The 16,759-nt window shown below is 37.8% G+C and overlaps 2 protein-coding genes across 4 annotated transcripts in view; both read left to right on the plus strand.

The window, feature by feature from the left end:
- The window catches only part of LOC111608378 (non-muscle caldesmon-like), a 36,550-nt gene that overhangs the window by 9,360 nt on the left and 10,431 nt on the right, over window positions 1-16,759 (plus strand). Inside the window, exons 3-13 of one of the 3 annotated variants that reach the window (XM_023332229.1) lie at window positions 7,341-7,448; window positions 9,792-10,023; window positions 10,695-10,831; window positions 12,429-12,687; window positions 13,996-14,118; window positions 14,261-14,284; window positions 14,909-14,950; window positions 15,162-15,193; window positions 15,391-15,475; window positions 16,028-16,195; window positions 16,319-16,417. In XM_023332229.1, the coding sequence (XP_023187997.1) occupies window positions 7,341-7,448; window positions 9,792-10,023; window positions 10,695-10,831; window positions 12,429-12,687; window positions 13,996-14,118; window positions 14,261-14,284; window positions 14,909-14,950; window positions 15,162-15,193; window positions 15,391-15,475; window positions 16,028-16,195; window positions 16,319-16,417 (1,309 nt within the window). The remainder of the gene's footprint in view (window positions 1-7,340; window positions 7,449-9,791; window positions 10,024-10,694; window positions 10,832-12,428; window positions 12,688-13,995; window positions 14,119-14,260; window positions 14,285-14,908; window positions 14,951-15,161; window positions 15,194-15,390; window positions 15,476-16,027; window positions 16,196-16,318; window positions 16,418-16,759) is intronic. The other 2 variants (XM_023332230.1, XM_023332231.1) reach the window with 2 other exon arrangements.
- Window positions 41-2,598, plus strand: LOC111608379 (centrosome-associated protein CEP250-like). Its single transcript, XM_023332232.1, has one exon. It carries the CDS (start codon window positions 475-477, stop codon window positions 2,002-2,004), a length of 1,530 nt encoding a protein of 509 aa, XP_023188000.1. The 5' UTR covers window positions 41-474; the 3' UTR covers window positions 2,005-2,598.

The raw sequence follows: 16,759 nt of genomic DNA on the forward strand, positions 1-16,759 counted from the left end.
AATTTCGCTCCAACTCCTCCTCTTGTCATTTCTATATTCTTTGCATGTTGAATAAACATTAATGTTGTTTCCACATATCATCTGGACTTCGGGTTGCACGGTGTCAGCTGTTTAGGATTCCCCTCCATAATTTCCCCTCAGAAAACACAGAGGAGAATCCTCGCTTTCTGATTGGCTACCTGTCACATTCAACATGCTGCGTCACATTCAGACTATTTTGAATATAAACAAGAATAAAAAGCATGAAATTTACTGGTGAGATGATGTAACACCACCAGAAGAAGATTCTGTGATGTCACTAGAGAGGCAGTCTGTGTGATGTCATCAACTACACATATATGTACAGAACACAATTCTGCATATCTTTCATTGCTTGCTATATCGCTGACCAGTTCAGACATACTCAAAGCTCTTTCAAATACCGTTCAGGTAATTTAGATACCGACTGATTTTAGAGAACATATTTAAGGGAAAATGTTTCATCAAAACCCAAGATACCACAATGGAAAGATGGGACCCCAGATGAGAAGGGGATTCCAGCACAACTCCCAAGGCAGGTTCCCTCCTGTGCACCCGAATGTTTTGCACGAGGAAATCCAAAGGCTGCGTGCTTTTTTGGAAATGGAGAGAGCCCAAAGGTTTGAAGACAACCAACGACTGGCCCACATGGAAGAAGAGCTGGAAGAAACCAAACTCCAGTTAAGAAGGCAGAAAGCTATCAAAGAAGTGTTCATCAACAAGTCCAAAGAGTCAAAGAGGGAACTCGAGAGAGTAGAGAAGCTTAGTGATCCAGCAGCTGTCAGCGCTGCGATCCTTGCTTCCAAGGTGCACAACGACGTGAGACATAAGAATAAGAAGATGCTGCAACAAGACTTTGTAGATCTAAAGACGGCCCATCTCCTCAGCCAGGAAGCATTTTCATCAGAAATCCAGGCTGAGAAAGAAAAAGGTAAAGCCCTCCAAGAAGAACTGGACAAACTCCAGACTTCTTACGAGGAGCTTTGCTGTAAGTATGAAGCTGACGAGAAAAGTTTGCAGGACGAATTGGAACAGGTCAAACGTTCATATGAAGAACTCGGCGGGAAGTATGATAGAGATGTTTCTGGACTTAAAGCCCAAGTAGAAACATACAAGAAAGAGATAGATCATGAAAGAGAAGCCAGTTCAGAGAGAGCGAAGAAAGACCTTGAGGAAATCAACAAACTGAAAGCTGAGCAAGATCATCTCTATGAAACGATGACAGAAGAGTTCCAGACTCTGCAGCAGAAATTCAACGGGCTCGCAAAACTTTTAAAATCTAATATAGGCCAGCATGAAACAAACCATTCTTCACTTCAACAGCAGGTGGAAAATCTTCAGGTGCAAATAACTGAGGAGAAAAAAGCTCACTTGGAAGACTTGGCTCTTCTCCACAACATAAAAGCCATGAATGCCGACCTCCAGGAAAACACAGCAAATGATATGAAAATCCTGCAAGAAAAGGAAAGGGATGCACAGACTGAGTTGGAGAAGATTAAAGGTTTGTACCAGGAGCTGAATTGTAGATATGAAACGGATGTTGCTGCTCTAACACAACAAGCAGATAAATATCAGCAAGTAAATTGTGAGAGAAATATTAAATTGGAAAGAGAAAATGAGGATCTCCAGCTTGACAACTCTCTGAGAGATGAGAGGGAAGATCTACAACAAAAAACATCACAAGAGTTTACAGATTTTCAAGAGAAGGAGAAAGATTCAGAGAGCCAACCTGACCAGGTTGAAGTTTTAATTCAAGAGGTTTCTTCTGAGGAGGATTTCTCAGAAGAAACCTCATCAGGTTGTTCCACGGATTTGGAATCCACAGCAAAGACGGAGTTCGCTGTAGAAACCATCCAGGAGAATGTGGACAACCCAGATCCTCAATCCATGCAGGATGGTAAAAGGAAAAAGCCAAAGCTTTCAATTTGGAAAAAATTACAAAACATTCTGTGTTTGAAGAAACAGAAAAAAGAAGGAAAAGAGTGAATGAAAATCAAGACGTCTCACTTTAACTATCATGCCATGCGACGCTCCGTCATGACAAAAATTAAAAAGGCAAGTTTTTCCCCCCATTAACCAACTAGAACAAAGATCCCTTCCTAACCCAATTCAAAAACAATCAAACGCTAAGATGAATTTGAAATAGAAAAAAGCGGGCAGCACGGTGATGCAGTGGTTAGCACTGCAGCTTCACAGGGAGGATGTGTCAGATCTTTGCTGTGTGGAGTTTGCATGTTCTCCCCGTGCTTGCGTGGGTTTTCTCCAGGTGCTCTGGTTTCCCCCCACATCTCCTAAAACATGTAGGTTAGGTCAATTGGTCAATGTAAATTGCCCCCCAAAAGTGTTCAAGAAACTGCAAGAATTGCTTTAAAAATCACCTAAAAGTCTTGAGGTATCAGCACTAAATCTAAGACTATTCCTTACCCAACGATGGCTGCTTCCTCTGCTTTAGCCCTTTTCCCTTCACTTTTTTAGTGGCAGATGGCACAGTGCCACAACAACACATAGCTCAATATTTATAGCAACCGATTACTTTAAGAATTAAAATTCTTCTTGTAATAGAAATGATTTCTGTTTATTTTCTCTCTGTTTTTGTAGTTTTATGGTTTGTCCTTTATTTTACCTTCTCTACTCACATTTTATGTTGCACTTGCATTTTTTTGTAGTGAAATGTGTTTAAATCCGGAATTTAAAAAAGGTTAACAGAAGGATCATGCAGTGGCTTTTTAAAAAAATGTTCAGGGTGACTGTGGCTCAGTGGGTAGAGTGGTCGTCTTGTGATCAGAAGGTTGTAAGTTCGAGTTCAGCTTCCTCCTGCCACATGTCGAGGTCCCCTTGGGCAAGGCACTTTTGTTGCTTACCGATCTGCATATCGGTGTAAATGGGTGAATGTGACTGTAGTGTGAAGAGCTTTGAGTGGTCAAAATGATTAGCAAGGCACTACATAAGTTCAGTCCATTCATCTTTTGGTTTCTTTGATAAATCCTGTGTTTGTTTTTTTTTATACCAAACATAAAAAAGCTGATTTAACAAGTTTGGACTTCTTCAGGGTCCCCGGGTGTTAAATTAAGGTTAGAATTACATCTGTACATAATATTAGATGATAATTGTAATCATAATTTAATACTCTGGACCCCGAAGAAGCCCAAACTTGTTCTATCTGGTTTGTTTGTTATAAGAAAAAACAGGCTTTATCAAAAATGAAAGGAACTGTGTGATCTTTCTGTTAGTCTTTATTTAGAAAAATGTATTCAATATAATATAACAAACTTAATAAAAAAAGTGCAATTTAACATGAAAAACTGAGTAGAAAAAGTAAAAACGAAGCACAATCCATGAAACAGAGAAGATAATCAGAAATTATTACTGTTAGTGAGGAAAATTGATTCTTAAATGAATACATTGCTATAAATAGAAACCTATGTGTTGTTGAGCTAATGTGTATTCTACTGGTATAAAAGAGAAGAACGACAGGATGCTCAACATCTACAGAGGCTGTAGACTAGGGGTTGAACCAATTAGTCGACTAGTCGACTCTAGGACGTCTCGCGAGTTTTTACATTTCATGTCGACTAGTCGCAGTCATGTGATTGCCGGTGGTGACAGCCTGTGCTGATCTGACAGCACAGTATAGGTCACAAGACACAAGAAAAATAAGTTAATACATTAGTTTAAATGATATGTAGATGGATGCATATCTGTGGTTTTACAGTGTTTTTAAAAGGAGATGGAGTTGCAACTGCAGTCCACTACAAAACACGAGTCGTCTAAAACTCGCCCCCTTCCCGCTAAGGATGTCACTTAGCCGGCTCGCGAGTGTCTTTGTCACGACGATCTAACTAATACATTATGATGTTATGTTGCTGATTAAATAAAGATCTGTGGTAATGACAGCTGCTGATTAAATAAAAGCCTGTAGTTGGTAATGACAGTGTATACTTGTCTGACATATATATAGCCGTGAGTTCGTGCTAAGAATGACACTTCGTGCTTAGAAGTGTCATCAGATCAGCTGTCAGAAGTGTATGACACTCTGACAGCAGATCTGACAGAACACTGGCTACAAAATGGCGATGTTTTGTTGTTTCACTTGTTGCTGTTCTGTGTAAATGCCGTATTTTTCCGTGAAAACGGGTAATAAAGCCTGTACGTTACTCCAAAGCTTTGCGTCTTGCGTTGCTATGACGTCACAACGACTAGTCAACTTGACATCGACTCGACTTTTATCATGTTGACGTTGACTAGAAAATATCTTAAATCGTTCAATCTGCTGAGTCAGCAGAGCTTCCTGCCGCGCATCGGGCGGAGGAGAAGCAGGTGGTTTCGTTGAATTCAGCTGTAACCAAACGGGATCCGTTCATAACAAGTTTGGCTTGTGATGTTCCAAAAGCTCCATGTAGTCAGTGTGATAATTTGACTCCTATAGTAACTATCCAGAGATCATCAGCATCAGCCGGTGTTTAGAAAAAAAAAGTCAGACCCGACTTTGTGCAACAAACTTTTCCCCGCTGCTCACGAAGAATCTCCATAATAGACTTAGTAAAAGCAGGAGAAGGGAGAGTGTGTGTGTGTGGGGGGGGGGTCAATATTTGCCGTGAAAATAGCTAATAAAGCCTCCAAGTAGTTGTGAAGGGTTTTTGCGCTTACGTCACTATGACGTCACCGCGACTAGTCGACTATTATCATGATGTAGTCGACCTTAAAAAATATGTAGTCGTTCAACCCCTACTGTAGACCTCAACACAGTTATCCCGGGTTCAATTCCAAGTCTTGGGTAATCTGCTGCATGTCAGTCCCTTCTCTCTCCTCCAAATCTCCTGTTCAGTTACTGTTTAATAAAGGCCACTAGAGAATAAAAAACTAAAAATGTACCTGCCACCACATTGTGCTCGTTTCCTCATGTTGAAAAAAAAATGAAAAAAATACAACTTTTTCTTGCTCTCTCTCTCGTTCTCTCTCATTCTTAAATAATAAATGTTACATACATATACTGTATATACACACATACATAAATGCACACACACACACACACCCCAACATGCACACATATACACATCCCTTCCATGGGCTGCCACCTTATCGTGGTGGAGGGGTTTGAGTGTCCCAGTGATCCTCGGAGCTATGCTGTCAGGGGCTTCATGCCTCTGGTAGGGTCACCCAATGCAGAGAGGTCCTAGGTGAGGAACCAGACCAAGTGCAGCCCAAATACCCCTTATGATGAGGACCACCAATGGAAACAGTGTTCCCTCTCCCGGACGCGGGTCAACGGGGCCCCACTCTGGAGCCAGGCCTGGAGGAGGGGCACGTTGGCAAGCGCCTGGTGGCCAGACTTTAACCCATGGAGCCCTGTCAGGCTAAACAATAAATGTTTAGTTTACAAACTACATTTAGCATTAAGCTAAATATTTATTTAAGCTTAAGATTTAGTGACCAAGCTATATATATTATATTGAGCTAAATGATAAGCTTTGAGCAAGCTGAATACTTAGCTCTGAGCTAAGTATTTGGCTAACAAGGCAAATATTTGTCTCTGAACTAAATATTTAGTTCAGACTAGGGTAACGGGTACCAGGGTTCTGGACCCGTCAGCAGCAGATGAAGCTGAAAAACAGCATGTAAATGAGCACAAGGGAGACGCACTCTGTGTTACTCCAATTTCTCTCAGCTTATTTATTGAACAAACCAGCTCATTTAACTGTCAATACAGTCCAATTTATTGTTCAGTAACTTACTGTACACATTAGACATATTCCATCATAGACATCAACATTAGCTTTCCTTAAACCAGAAATAATCCCATAACATCATATTTTGTCACAATTCCCTCAGGTAACATGTACCTTCAATTCACTGCACTTTATATGCATATTTAATCAGTGACATATTTCATGGGCATGTATCTTACAGTTGTTGTAAACTGGCATAACTATCTTAGAATTCAAACTACTTTAATTAAGTGAATGCATTAAATCACAGTTTAACCTTCCGTCACTGTGTTTAACACAAATAAACCCTGGAGCCTGATAACAGTATATCACTCTCACATCATGGATTATATGTATATCTAGGCCTGTCGCGATAAACGGTAAATCAATCAATCGATAAATTAAAACTATCGACGTCATTTTTATTATCGGCATTATCGTCTCTTCCGGCCTTTTCCTCTTTCTGTTAATGACACTGAATGAAAAAAGGCTCAACTCCGGTGCTCTCCACTGATCCTCCCTTCCTCATTTCCTTAGTGTAAAGCCCAGCGCAGACGACACGATCTTAGAGCTGTCGGCTGATTGTCGGCCCATTTTCAAAACCTGAGACCAAACATTAGCCGACAGAAATCCTAGCTATAACGGTTCGATCGGTTCGTTCCTGCCATGTGGTGTCCAACAATGGGCACAAAATAATGGCTACAAGTCCAGTTAACTAATTTTAAAACCAGGCATTAATCAATGCTTTACTACAATCTACCTGCAATGCATGTGGCTAGTGTCAGCGTAAAGTCTTGACTGAATGAAAATCATTAGAACCTCCTCCCTTTGTCATTTCTATATTCTTTGCATGTTGAATAAACATTAATGTTGTTTCCACATATCATCTCCAATGTCAGCTGGACTTCGGGTTGCGCCGTATCAGCTGTTTGGGATTCCCCTCCGTAATTTCCCCTCAGAAAACAGGGAGGAGAATCCTCGCTTTCTGATTGGCTGCCTGTCACATTCAACAGGCTGCATTAAGCTCCCAGTCGGAGAAAAAACCCTGATTTAGATCGGAGCCGTAACACACCACACAATCTTAGAAAGACCAACGTTTTAAGATTGTTGTATTGGGGAAAATAGGAGCAAAAAATCTGTAGTGTGAACTATTGCATCAGGTAGTTGATGTGCCCATCTTCTCTATTTAAATCTAATTATTACTGAAGGGCAACATAATATACAGACTTCATAATCTGCACTCTTTTGGTTGAATGCAGTATTTATTTACACTTTTACTTTATGTTCTTTAGGTTTTTTTCAAGTGTGTTTTTTGTTAATGGAGACCATTTTATTTTTGTTTTTGGTTGTTTTGTTTATTTTGTTTATCAGCTCCAGTGTTAAATGTTCTTTTGAAAATAAAGTGTATCTATCTTTGGCAGGAAATCGCATGCATTATTACGTCATTTCCATTAAATCAGTGTAAAAAGGTCTTCAAACAATATTATCGTTTATCGCTATACTTTTTGAGACAATTAATCGTTCAGCAAAATTTGCTATCGTGACAGGCCTATGCGTATCATTTATTTGTTTTCCGTGCTGCTCGTTTCATTCCTCTGCCTTGTTGTTCTTTTGCAGCTCTGCAGGTTTTGAGCCGTCTGCCGCTGGACATTTTGTACCAACCATGCATCAAATCGCTCCACCTAGAAGATGTTTTGCTCCCACTTTGACTGCTGATCCTGTAAAGTAATTTTCTTTGATCCATTTGTTATAACATATACTCCAATAAGTACAACCTACCAGCAGGAGGCAGCATTGAGTAATTTAGTCTTATTAAGAGTTAGAGGAAGCAGAAAGAGGTCAGGACCAAAGGACTGGGTGGAATCGAAGATTTTCAGAAAATAATACACCTGAAATTCTTACATTTTTTCGTGACTATTTATCCAGATATATTTTTTTAAAAATATGTACAAAAAATTATAAATTAACTGGTAAACAGTGGCTCTAGTACATGTGATAGGTATTTTCTCAACCTATATAAAAAGAGAACCACAGACAATGTTTTAGTTTTCAAATCAAGTCTTTTGCAAAAGGAGAAAACATAGCAAACCACTTCTCCAAGGTGTTTATCGTGCGTTCTGACTCTCTGCATCAGAACTGGTCATTTATTACAAAACAAAGCAGGAGTGAAATGGAATGTGGGGGGTAATAAATCAAAGAAGGAGGGCTATTCTGAACAAGGAAGAAGGAACACAGAAACTAACATCCTAGTCTAACAAGTAAGGAGTATTCTGGTAGATAAAAAAAAACATCTGGAGAAAACATGTTCAAGGTTAAGGGAAAAAGCTAGTTCTGTGTTTCACATGGTTTAACAAATTAAAACACTAAACCTTTAAATGAAAAACAACTAGTAAAATTACTAACGTAAGAATGATAACAAAACATAATTATTTTAACAACATGGGTATGAATTGGTTTGTTTACAGGTGCAAATTATTGTACTTTCTACTTTAAAAATACATCTGCTCCACTTTCAGATTAACAAAACATGCCTCTTTAGATCCCATCTACTCGATTTGAACAAAACACCAAATATATATTACTGTCACTATCTCCAAGGATCCGTCTCATAACGTGAGCTGAGCTGAAACTGGAGCCTCTCTGTTTGATATTTCCATGGTTACCGTCTCTGTTGACATGGAGCTTGATGGCACACGTTACGTCTACCATCTGCATCTCCTTTGTGTGACATTAGAAGGACTTGGATGCTTGATTAGGAAACTAAGCAGCAGCAGGAGCAAGTAAACACTCACACACTGTAAATCACTTTCATTATTTGTCCAGCTTTAACATCTACGTCCCGCTGCTCTCTGGAAAGAGTTTTTCCATCAGAAATCACTAAACAATGCAACCAATCCAGACAGGATCAATATTCAGAGACTAAAACAAAACAGTGCGTATCCGTGTTTCCTTCACTATTTTTTGACGTATCGCATTAGAAAAGATTGAAGGAAACGGCAAAATTTGAAAAAAATTAATAAATTTCTCAAAATAGTTACGCTTTCTTGTGATGGGATTTTTGCTTTTGTGAAAAAGAGCTAATTCGCTTAGCAGCAATAAGACGTAACTTATTGCTGAATAAGTTACGTCTAAGGACAGCATGTAGCTTCGCCATGCTAGTTAGCATGACAGATTGATTACAACTTTCCTGATAGCAGCATATTACCAAAAACTTCTCTGTTGTTTTGAAATGTTTGGTTCATGCTGGTTGAAAACTTCTGCTTCCTGTTTATTACATCCATGCGTAGCATCAACATTTGACTAAACTGAACTTTGCCTAGCTTAGTTGATTCTCTCCAAATCATTAGACAGTATAAAAAAACTAGTAGAAAAATGTTTGCTCACAATTTGCATTAACAATTGGATGTAAACTTAGCTAACGGTCATTTATGGTGCACTCACACCAGTTCTGTTTGGTCCGTTTTAATAAAACTCCAGTTCGTTTGGGGAGGTGTGAATGCTAGTCGACCAAAAAAGAAAACTCTGGTGTGGTTTGAATTTATATGTGAACACCAAGCCCAGCAAAGACTGCTCCAAAAGCAGGAAGTGGACTATAGCGCAGGGCATTCTGGGTAAATAAAACCAAACCAAATCTGGTAGCCTAGCGCTAGCAGGAGAAATGGTTCACGTTTTTTTTTTTTTACCAAAGACAAAGAAAAACCCTAAAAACATTAAAATCTGACAATAGTCCATTTTGTTTACATTTTGTAAAATAGGAAGTTGCGCTCAGTGTCTTCCTCAGAGGATTTCATGTTGTTCTGTCCAGTGATTCTTGGTCCAGCGCCCCCACAGGCAGGGAGGGGAACAGGCTGCTTAAAGGATTTGGATCGTTTGACACAGCGCAGTGTGAAAGAACCACAGCAGTTGAAAATGTAACAAATGTGTGAGAAAAAATGCAAAAACAAAGGAAATCAAAAGCATACGTTACAAAACCGCAGAAGCTTGCGGGTAGTGGTGCATGCAGCTTTCTGTACTTTCCTGGTCTGAAACAGAACCTCTATGTCCCAAACATTTCTGGTCTGTTTTCAGGTCCGAAGAGAAGCTGAAACCTTCCCGCTTTGTTCTGGAAGAAGACGAAGGTTTCAGTGACTGGAGTCACAGGTTGGAGAACCGTCATGAGACGGAGGAGCAGGAAAACTGCAGGGCGAAGGAGCACAAACCATCTGCAGCATCAGAGTCTAAACATGAGGATGAGGAGGAGGGAAGAGGAGAAGATAGAGGAAGGACCTCTGAGGAAGGTTCAACACGACTTTCAGAGAAGGTTTGTTCTTTGTAGAGTTTGTTTCATGGAGTAATCCACTTATGGAAACAAACAAAAAGTATTTCTGAGAGTAAATGCGGCTGAGCTAAGATCAATTAATGCAGAACAGGGGCATCACTAGGTTTTAAGGACAAGGGGGCTTTGACCCGAGGAGGACGTGAGCAAACGCTCCGGGCGAATACAAAATGGAGAAGTTGCTTTTCCACTTTTAAAATAAAATTCAGGGTAATGAAAATCTCTTCTACTACAAAATATGAATGTGAACAGTTAATCTCTATAATTAAACGGTTTTCTAGCAAATGTTGCTAAGATAATTAGCAAACTTTCATGCTTTTATCATCTTCAGTGTAATTTTAGACAAATTAACACCAATCATCCAGACTATTATACTATGAAGCAAAGGGAATCTGACAGATTTATGATCACATTTGAGTTAAAAATGATAGTTTGGAAGATTATTTATTTAAACTCCTGTTGGGAAAAAAAAGTTTTGTACAAAAGACATTTAGGCTTCAGTTTCCCTAAAATAGGACTACTGACGCCACTGATACAGAACTAATTAAAGTTCCTCTCTGCAAGACTTTCTGTTTCTGTCAGTTTACACGTAATGTTTGTTTATCCGCTAACTACAGAAGAAGATGTTCCTTCGTTTCTCCTCTGGCGTTTTGCAGACATCCAGCTCCCAAACTCCAGTCAGGACGTCGTACAGCTCCTCTGTCTTCCTGTCGCAGGACGCCAGGCAGCATCACGCCGCAGGACATCCTGCAGACCGGACGTCGTACCTGGCAGCAGGGACGATGAGGACGAGGTGAAGCCCACAGCGCCCCCTACAGCAGGGGTTCCCAAACCGTGACAATGCTGCAAAATATGTAAACAAACATCAACTGTTAGAATGTTTTTTTATTCAGTTTTCAATAATTATTACATTTATTTAGCATAAATGCTGCATCATAGCTTCTGAATTTGGGAGAATTGTATTACTAGACAATATATTATGACTTTATTACCAGATAAAACAAATTTTCATCACAATCCTCCCCCTGGAGGCCTTCGCTTTGTAAAATAATGCCATAAGGGACAAGGAGAATTTTCTTTCTTGATTATTTAACAATAAATTAAGAAATACAAGTTGGTATGATATTTAAAGATCCTTAATGAAAACATGTTTATATTTTCAAGTCTGTCATTGAGAAAACTGGTTGGAAATCGACCTATTAACAGCATGTTTATGTTTGTTTGCGTAACATCCTGTCCTGTCAGACACAACCAAAACTAACAGATGGCGTTCATGTTTGACCTGATTTGCTCCAGAGTTTTGCACACATGTTTGTTTTGAGTTTAACCAAAAGAAAAACATATAAAACTTTAGATAACTCACAAATAATATATTAACACAGAATTCCTACATGGAAAAACTTTACAAAAATCTTAAACTGTTGGAGAAATACTTTAACTATTTAAGATGCTGCATAAATCACTAAAAACAATATTGCAATACAAAAGGAAAAAAATCCCCATGTCCCCTAGGGGGCGCTGTATAATCCCACTCCATGTCCAACTGTCACTTTTTATGTTTATAAATCTTCACTTTATTTCCATCATAATACTTAACAGCGACTCTATGATAGCTGCTAAAATGAGTTAAAACAATGTAGAAAGATGAAAACACATGTGGTGACTTCTAAAATTAACACGAATTAAACTTCTGCTGAAACAATTAATCAGATTCATTGTGATTAATTGATTATTGAAATTATCGTCAACTGATTCAGTAATTGATTAATTGTTAACTGGAGAATACAGACTCAAAAAAGGTTGTTTGCAGAAAGAACAACAGAGTCAGAGCAGATATTTAGCCAAAACTGGCCAAATATACACATTTACACACATTTTGCATTTAAAATAAAACAAAACCTACATCTGAAGGTTTGTTCCACCCAAAACTCCTATGAATCCTGTGAAGCACCTTTTGATATCCAATTATTACTGAGTCAGTCCAAAACATAAAATCAGCAGATCAACCGTTCACTGTTAAGTTGAGTTTTTCACATGTTGATGTTAGAAATATCCTACAAATGATTAAGCGTCCACTAAAACCACTAAATGCTTTAGTTTCAATGCAACGCATTTCAGGCAATAAAATATTTGGGGTTTTTCATATTTAAAAAGAAATTGAATTATTTGTTTATTTGCATATTTTAATGTGATTCTAATACTAAAACATCTGCAGAATATGCCAATCAGTTAATTAGAATAATACATTTCTAAAATAATTGTTAGTTTCTGCCTTAAATTATAGAACAAAGTATCACAATTCCATTAAAGTGAGGTAGAATTGAGAAGCCAATAAATCCTTTCTAAAGCACTTGCGATATTTTAGTAAAATATTTCTGCTTCTATGCCAGAAACTTCGACCACAGTGGAGGAGCTCACCGGCTGGAAGTGGATGAGGAGCAGAAGACGCGGGAGGAGGAGGAGGAGGAAGATGAACAAGAGGTGAAAACAATCCTGCAGATGCAGCGACAGACTTCAGCTGACGAAGAAATTCAGGAGGAGGAAGAAGAGCGAAGTTCCCCTGGTGAAAACAGGGAAGAAATCCTCATCAGGAAGCAGCAGACACACAGGCCAGCGGAGGAGGAAGAATATCACAAAATGAAAGACGAGGTTTGCAAAAAATGCTGCAGAATTAATCCTGTTATTATTTTCAACAGGTTCATTTAAAACTTTCAGTTTTTCACGTTTTGAGTTATAAAAGGCAACAAGCTAAAGGCGAGTACTGGATGCTCAGTATTCACTAAAACATCCCAAAATAAATAAAGCTAATTTAGATTCTGTTTTAATGTTTGCAACCATTTTATATTTTATCCTTCTGTAAAAAATCAGATTTGATTTTCTTTCTTTGTTTTTATTTTTGTTCTGGGCCTGTATGTGTAGACGTCTGCTTCACAGAACCAGGTGTAGTTCACACTCCGACCACTAGATGATGACAAAGCTCATCAACAACTCTGTCAGCATTCACGCAGATTAATAATTCCTGCTAATCCTCTCACTAGACGATTTATTCTGATGAACATAACCAACAGCACTCCTTTTTCTCTAAACATGAGGATAGTTTTATCATTTATTGACAGTCGTGTGAAACGCAGAAATGGCTCATGAACACGGCTGAAACATTTATTGTTTACTTACAGTTGAAGATTAAATTAAAGTTTTCTCATTATAAAATCTGCCTTTTAATCCTACAAAAATCACTTTAAAAAATGCCCCACATGTTGTGGATGGAAGAGGTTAAAATAATAAAACACTCTGTATTTCATTTTGCTCAGACACTGGTAAAAAAATGTGTAAAATTAGATGTTATACTTACAAGAACATTTTCTCATGTTACAAATTAAATGAGCTACTAGTGGAACTAGAACGTTTTCATCAATTTTAAGGAATTATTGACTTAAAACAAGCTCCTATATCTTACTGAAAAGTTACTTTTAAGTTAGTTTTGTATTATCCCAAGTGTAGTTAGATATTTACACAAGAAACTAGACCAAGCAAACTTGGATAGAGTTTGTCTTTTTGCAGTGTTGATAAGAAATTTGGGTTTGAATTTGACTCTGTGTTAGTTGGGTCACAAATTTCCATAGTTTCTCTCTTTTCTGTCTTTAGTTTCATAAAGGACTGAAACACATGTGGGTCTTTTCTAATAAGCTATAGTCTGGCTTCAAGGTTGAAAGCAATAAAATGGGAAGAATGTTGCTTTGGCTCGCACAGAGCTGAAATGAAATGTTACCTGACGAAAGCAGCGATGATGTCAGATCCCAGACCAAATTCCAGTTTTTACCAGCAGCTCGTTTCCTGTTAGTCATTAGTCTTCTGCCCAACAACGCGATGCACAAAAGCCATGCAGAAAAGTGCAGATGCACATAATCACAGGTGAAGTCCTCTCAGAATAAAAAACTCCTCAGCTTTCTGTTTCAGCGATCAGAGGAGAGTGAGAGAAGGCGGGATGCGGTGAGCGGCGGGCCGGCAGAGTCTCACCATAACAACAGCGAAGGCGAGGAGTCGTTAAACTGCTACGGCCCCATGAGTCCAACATTCAAGGTAACCAGTAAAAACACAGGTATTCTGCTCAGCACATCTGTTCTGCTTATTTTTGGCTGCATCTCCTCAACAGAAACTGCTTTGATGAGACAAAGTGATGTTCAAAATGCTTAAACATCTTTTCTTCTTCTTTTGCTTGCAGAAACTCCTCATACAATTCTACCCAGTAAGTAAAAATAAAAAAATTTCTAGCAACCCAATTTTATTTCTCTGACTAAAAGTTTGTTTTGTTCTTTAAAAGTTTTGGCAACCAATATGCCTTAGGTTTTATTTTTTTATTTTTCCCATAAAGGAAGTGAACAAATGAGAAACATGATCACATCAGTTTGTTACTAGGTATATTAAGTTTCTCGTCGAGTTTTTTACTATTATTTTTATTTATTTATTTATTGTTTAAAATAAAAACAATTAAATTAGAAAATTACATGAGAGTTTATTCCAGAGGGAAAAACAGATACATGATATGAAAAATAAACTTCCAATCAGAGTTTGTAAAACGATTTCAAAACTTTCTGTTTTACATTATTTGCCCTTCAGGGATTCCATACCTTTGTGACGTATCTTTATTGTGTCCTCATTGTACTGTAAAAAAAACAAAAAAACAATCTAGATGAACTGAAAATGGTGTGAATTGAACACAAGTTGGATCCGCAGCAGAAGATGAGAATCTGATCGCGTTTTTAAGAAATAGGGAAAGAAAAAAAGGTTACAAAACAATGTTTAAGCATGAAATGACATTTAAAAATCTGTCTCATTATGATGCATCTCAGCTCTTTGTGTCCCTCAACAGGACGAGGTGAACAGTCGAGTCTCACCGGATGGAAAATGTTCGGTGAGTTCACGCCTTGTTCACGTCGATCCGACATGACAGAAGAAATAAATTAAGAAGCTGTTCAGATAGGCATCTTTAGGTTGTTAGAAATTTAGATTCATAGTTTATATGTACACATACAAATATACATTATAGGTATCAAAATGTGGTAAAATACAGTTTTTAAGCTTTTAAACCAGTGATTCTCATGTCTCATTTGTTTTTTCCTCAGATAACAGAGAGGACTGAGTCTCTCAGAAGAAGGTAAGTCCAACTTAGAAAATACTATTGATGCTATTATATATTTAAAATGTTGGCAGAATAACCTGGATTTATAATAGTGAATTCATTATATTCGTTTTCTTTAAAGAACATATGTTTCTAAGCTTTCCACTGTTCAATAGTACATCAATGCTCATCATTAATCTGTGCACGTTTATTTTTTATTCTTCATTTTGAAGCACCAGCAACATAAAGAAGACATCGCCACGGCTTTCTGTTTCTAAGATTGATAAGCGATTGGAGGAATACACACATGCTCTTGAGGTAAAACCATGTCTGCTTTTCTTTTTTTTAAATTATTTAGAGATACTGTTTAATTTAAACTTCTTTATTTCAAGCAATAAATAATTCACAAAGTCATATATTAACAGATATTTCTATTTTAAAAGAAAAGTATCTAGTTTTAGTCTCAGTTGAACAAATTTATTCTCAGTTATAAAAACAGGATTTGGGTCACTTTCTTTCAAAACGTTTGCTATATATTTTTTTTTTACTTGATTTGAAATAAAAAAATTAATAAACAAATTTGTATTATTCTTGATCTGCAGCTGGGGGCCACAAAAAATCAGCTCCAGGGCCACAAATGTCCCCAGTGGCACAATTTGGACCCCCTGGTCTAAAGTGCATGAATATCTAAACTTTTTGAGTATTTTTATGGAGCTAAATTGGGGCCAAAATCTTTGTTCAAAATAAAAATTAATTGAACATTAAAAAATGTTTGTAACTCAAAAAAATTGAAACTGAAAAAATGTTCAAAACTGATTTTCAATTTCATTTTTTTTTTCTCCTTTGAACAAACTTATGGCCATGATGTAGCTCCATAATCTGCTTGCTTTTCTGAAGATTTCCTCAAAGGAAGGAAGGTCGAGCTGTCAGGCGCTGACCGACCTCACGAGCCCCGCTGAACCGGTCGCATCGAAGAAGAATCTGTTTGAAGCCGGAGACGCCTGGAACCAAAACATCGTCTCAGCCGCTGCATCCAAGGTCACGACCAAAATGGTCCATCGTTGAACACTGTCCTTTTCAAAGAAAAAAGTTCCTGGAGATTTCCGAGGCATCATATTGGTGTAGATCTTTTAGAAAAGTGGTTTTTCACATCTGTTTCAGGACGCAGACGGTTTAAAAGTTGGCGTGGCCGATCTGATCAACCAGTGGGTAAAAGGAGGCGAAGACGGAAGCAGGAGCGGCTCACCGTCAAAACCAGCAGTAAGACAGAGCTTCTTTTTTATTTCAAGCAGAATATCAGCTTCTTAGCTTTACCTTTTTTTTAGTTTGGCTCAATAAATTCAAAACAATGGTCAACAATTTAGGATTCAAATTTCAGAAAAGAAATTGCATCAGCTTTCTTGTGTTAGCTCTGAGGGAAATTTGGGACTTAATGAAGAAGTCACACTGGAAAAACAAAAAACCTTACCAAGTATTTTTGCTTAGTTTCTAATGCAAATATCTTAGTGCACTTGAAATAAAACCAAACTAATTTAAAAGTAAATTTTCAATGAGATATAGGAGTTTGTTTTAAGTTAATAATTCCTTAATATTGAGGAAAAA

The sequence above is a fragment of the Xiphophorus maculatus genome, chromosome 4, assembly GCF_002775205.1.
Source record: "Xiphophorus maculatus strain JP 163 A chromosome 4, X_maculatus-5.0-male, whole genome shotgun sequence".
Lineage (NCBI taxonomy): Eukaryota > Metazoa > Chordata > Actinopteri > Cyprinodontiformes > Poeciliidae > Xiphophorus > Xiphophorus maculatus.

Bases quoted from the DNA above. Each gene is read 5' to 3' on its own strand.
- LOC111608379 (XM_023332232.1), top strand. From the start codon at position 475: ATGTTTCATCAAAACCCAAGATACCACAATGGAAAGATGGGACCCCAG.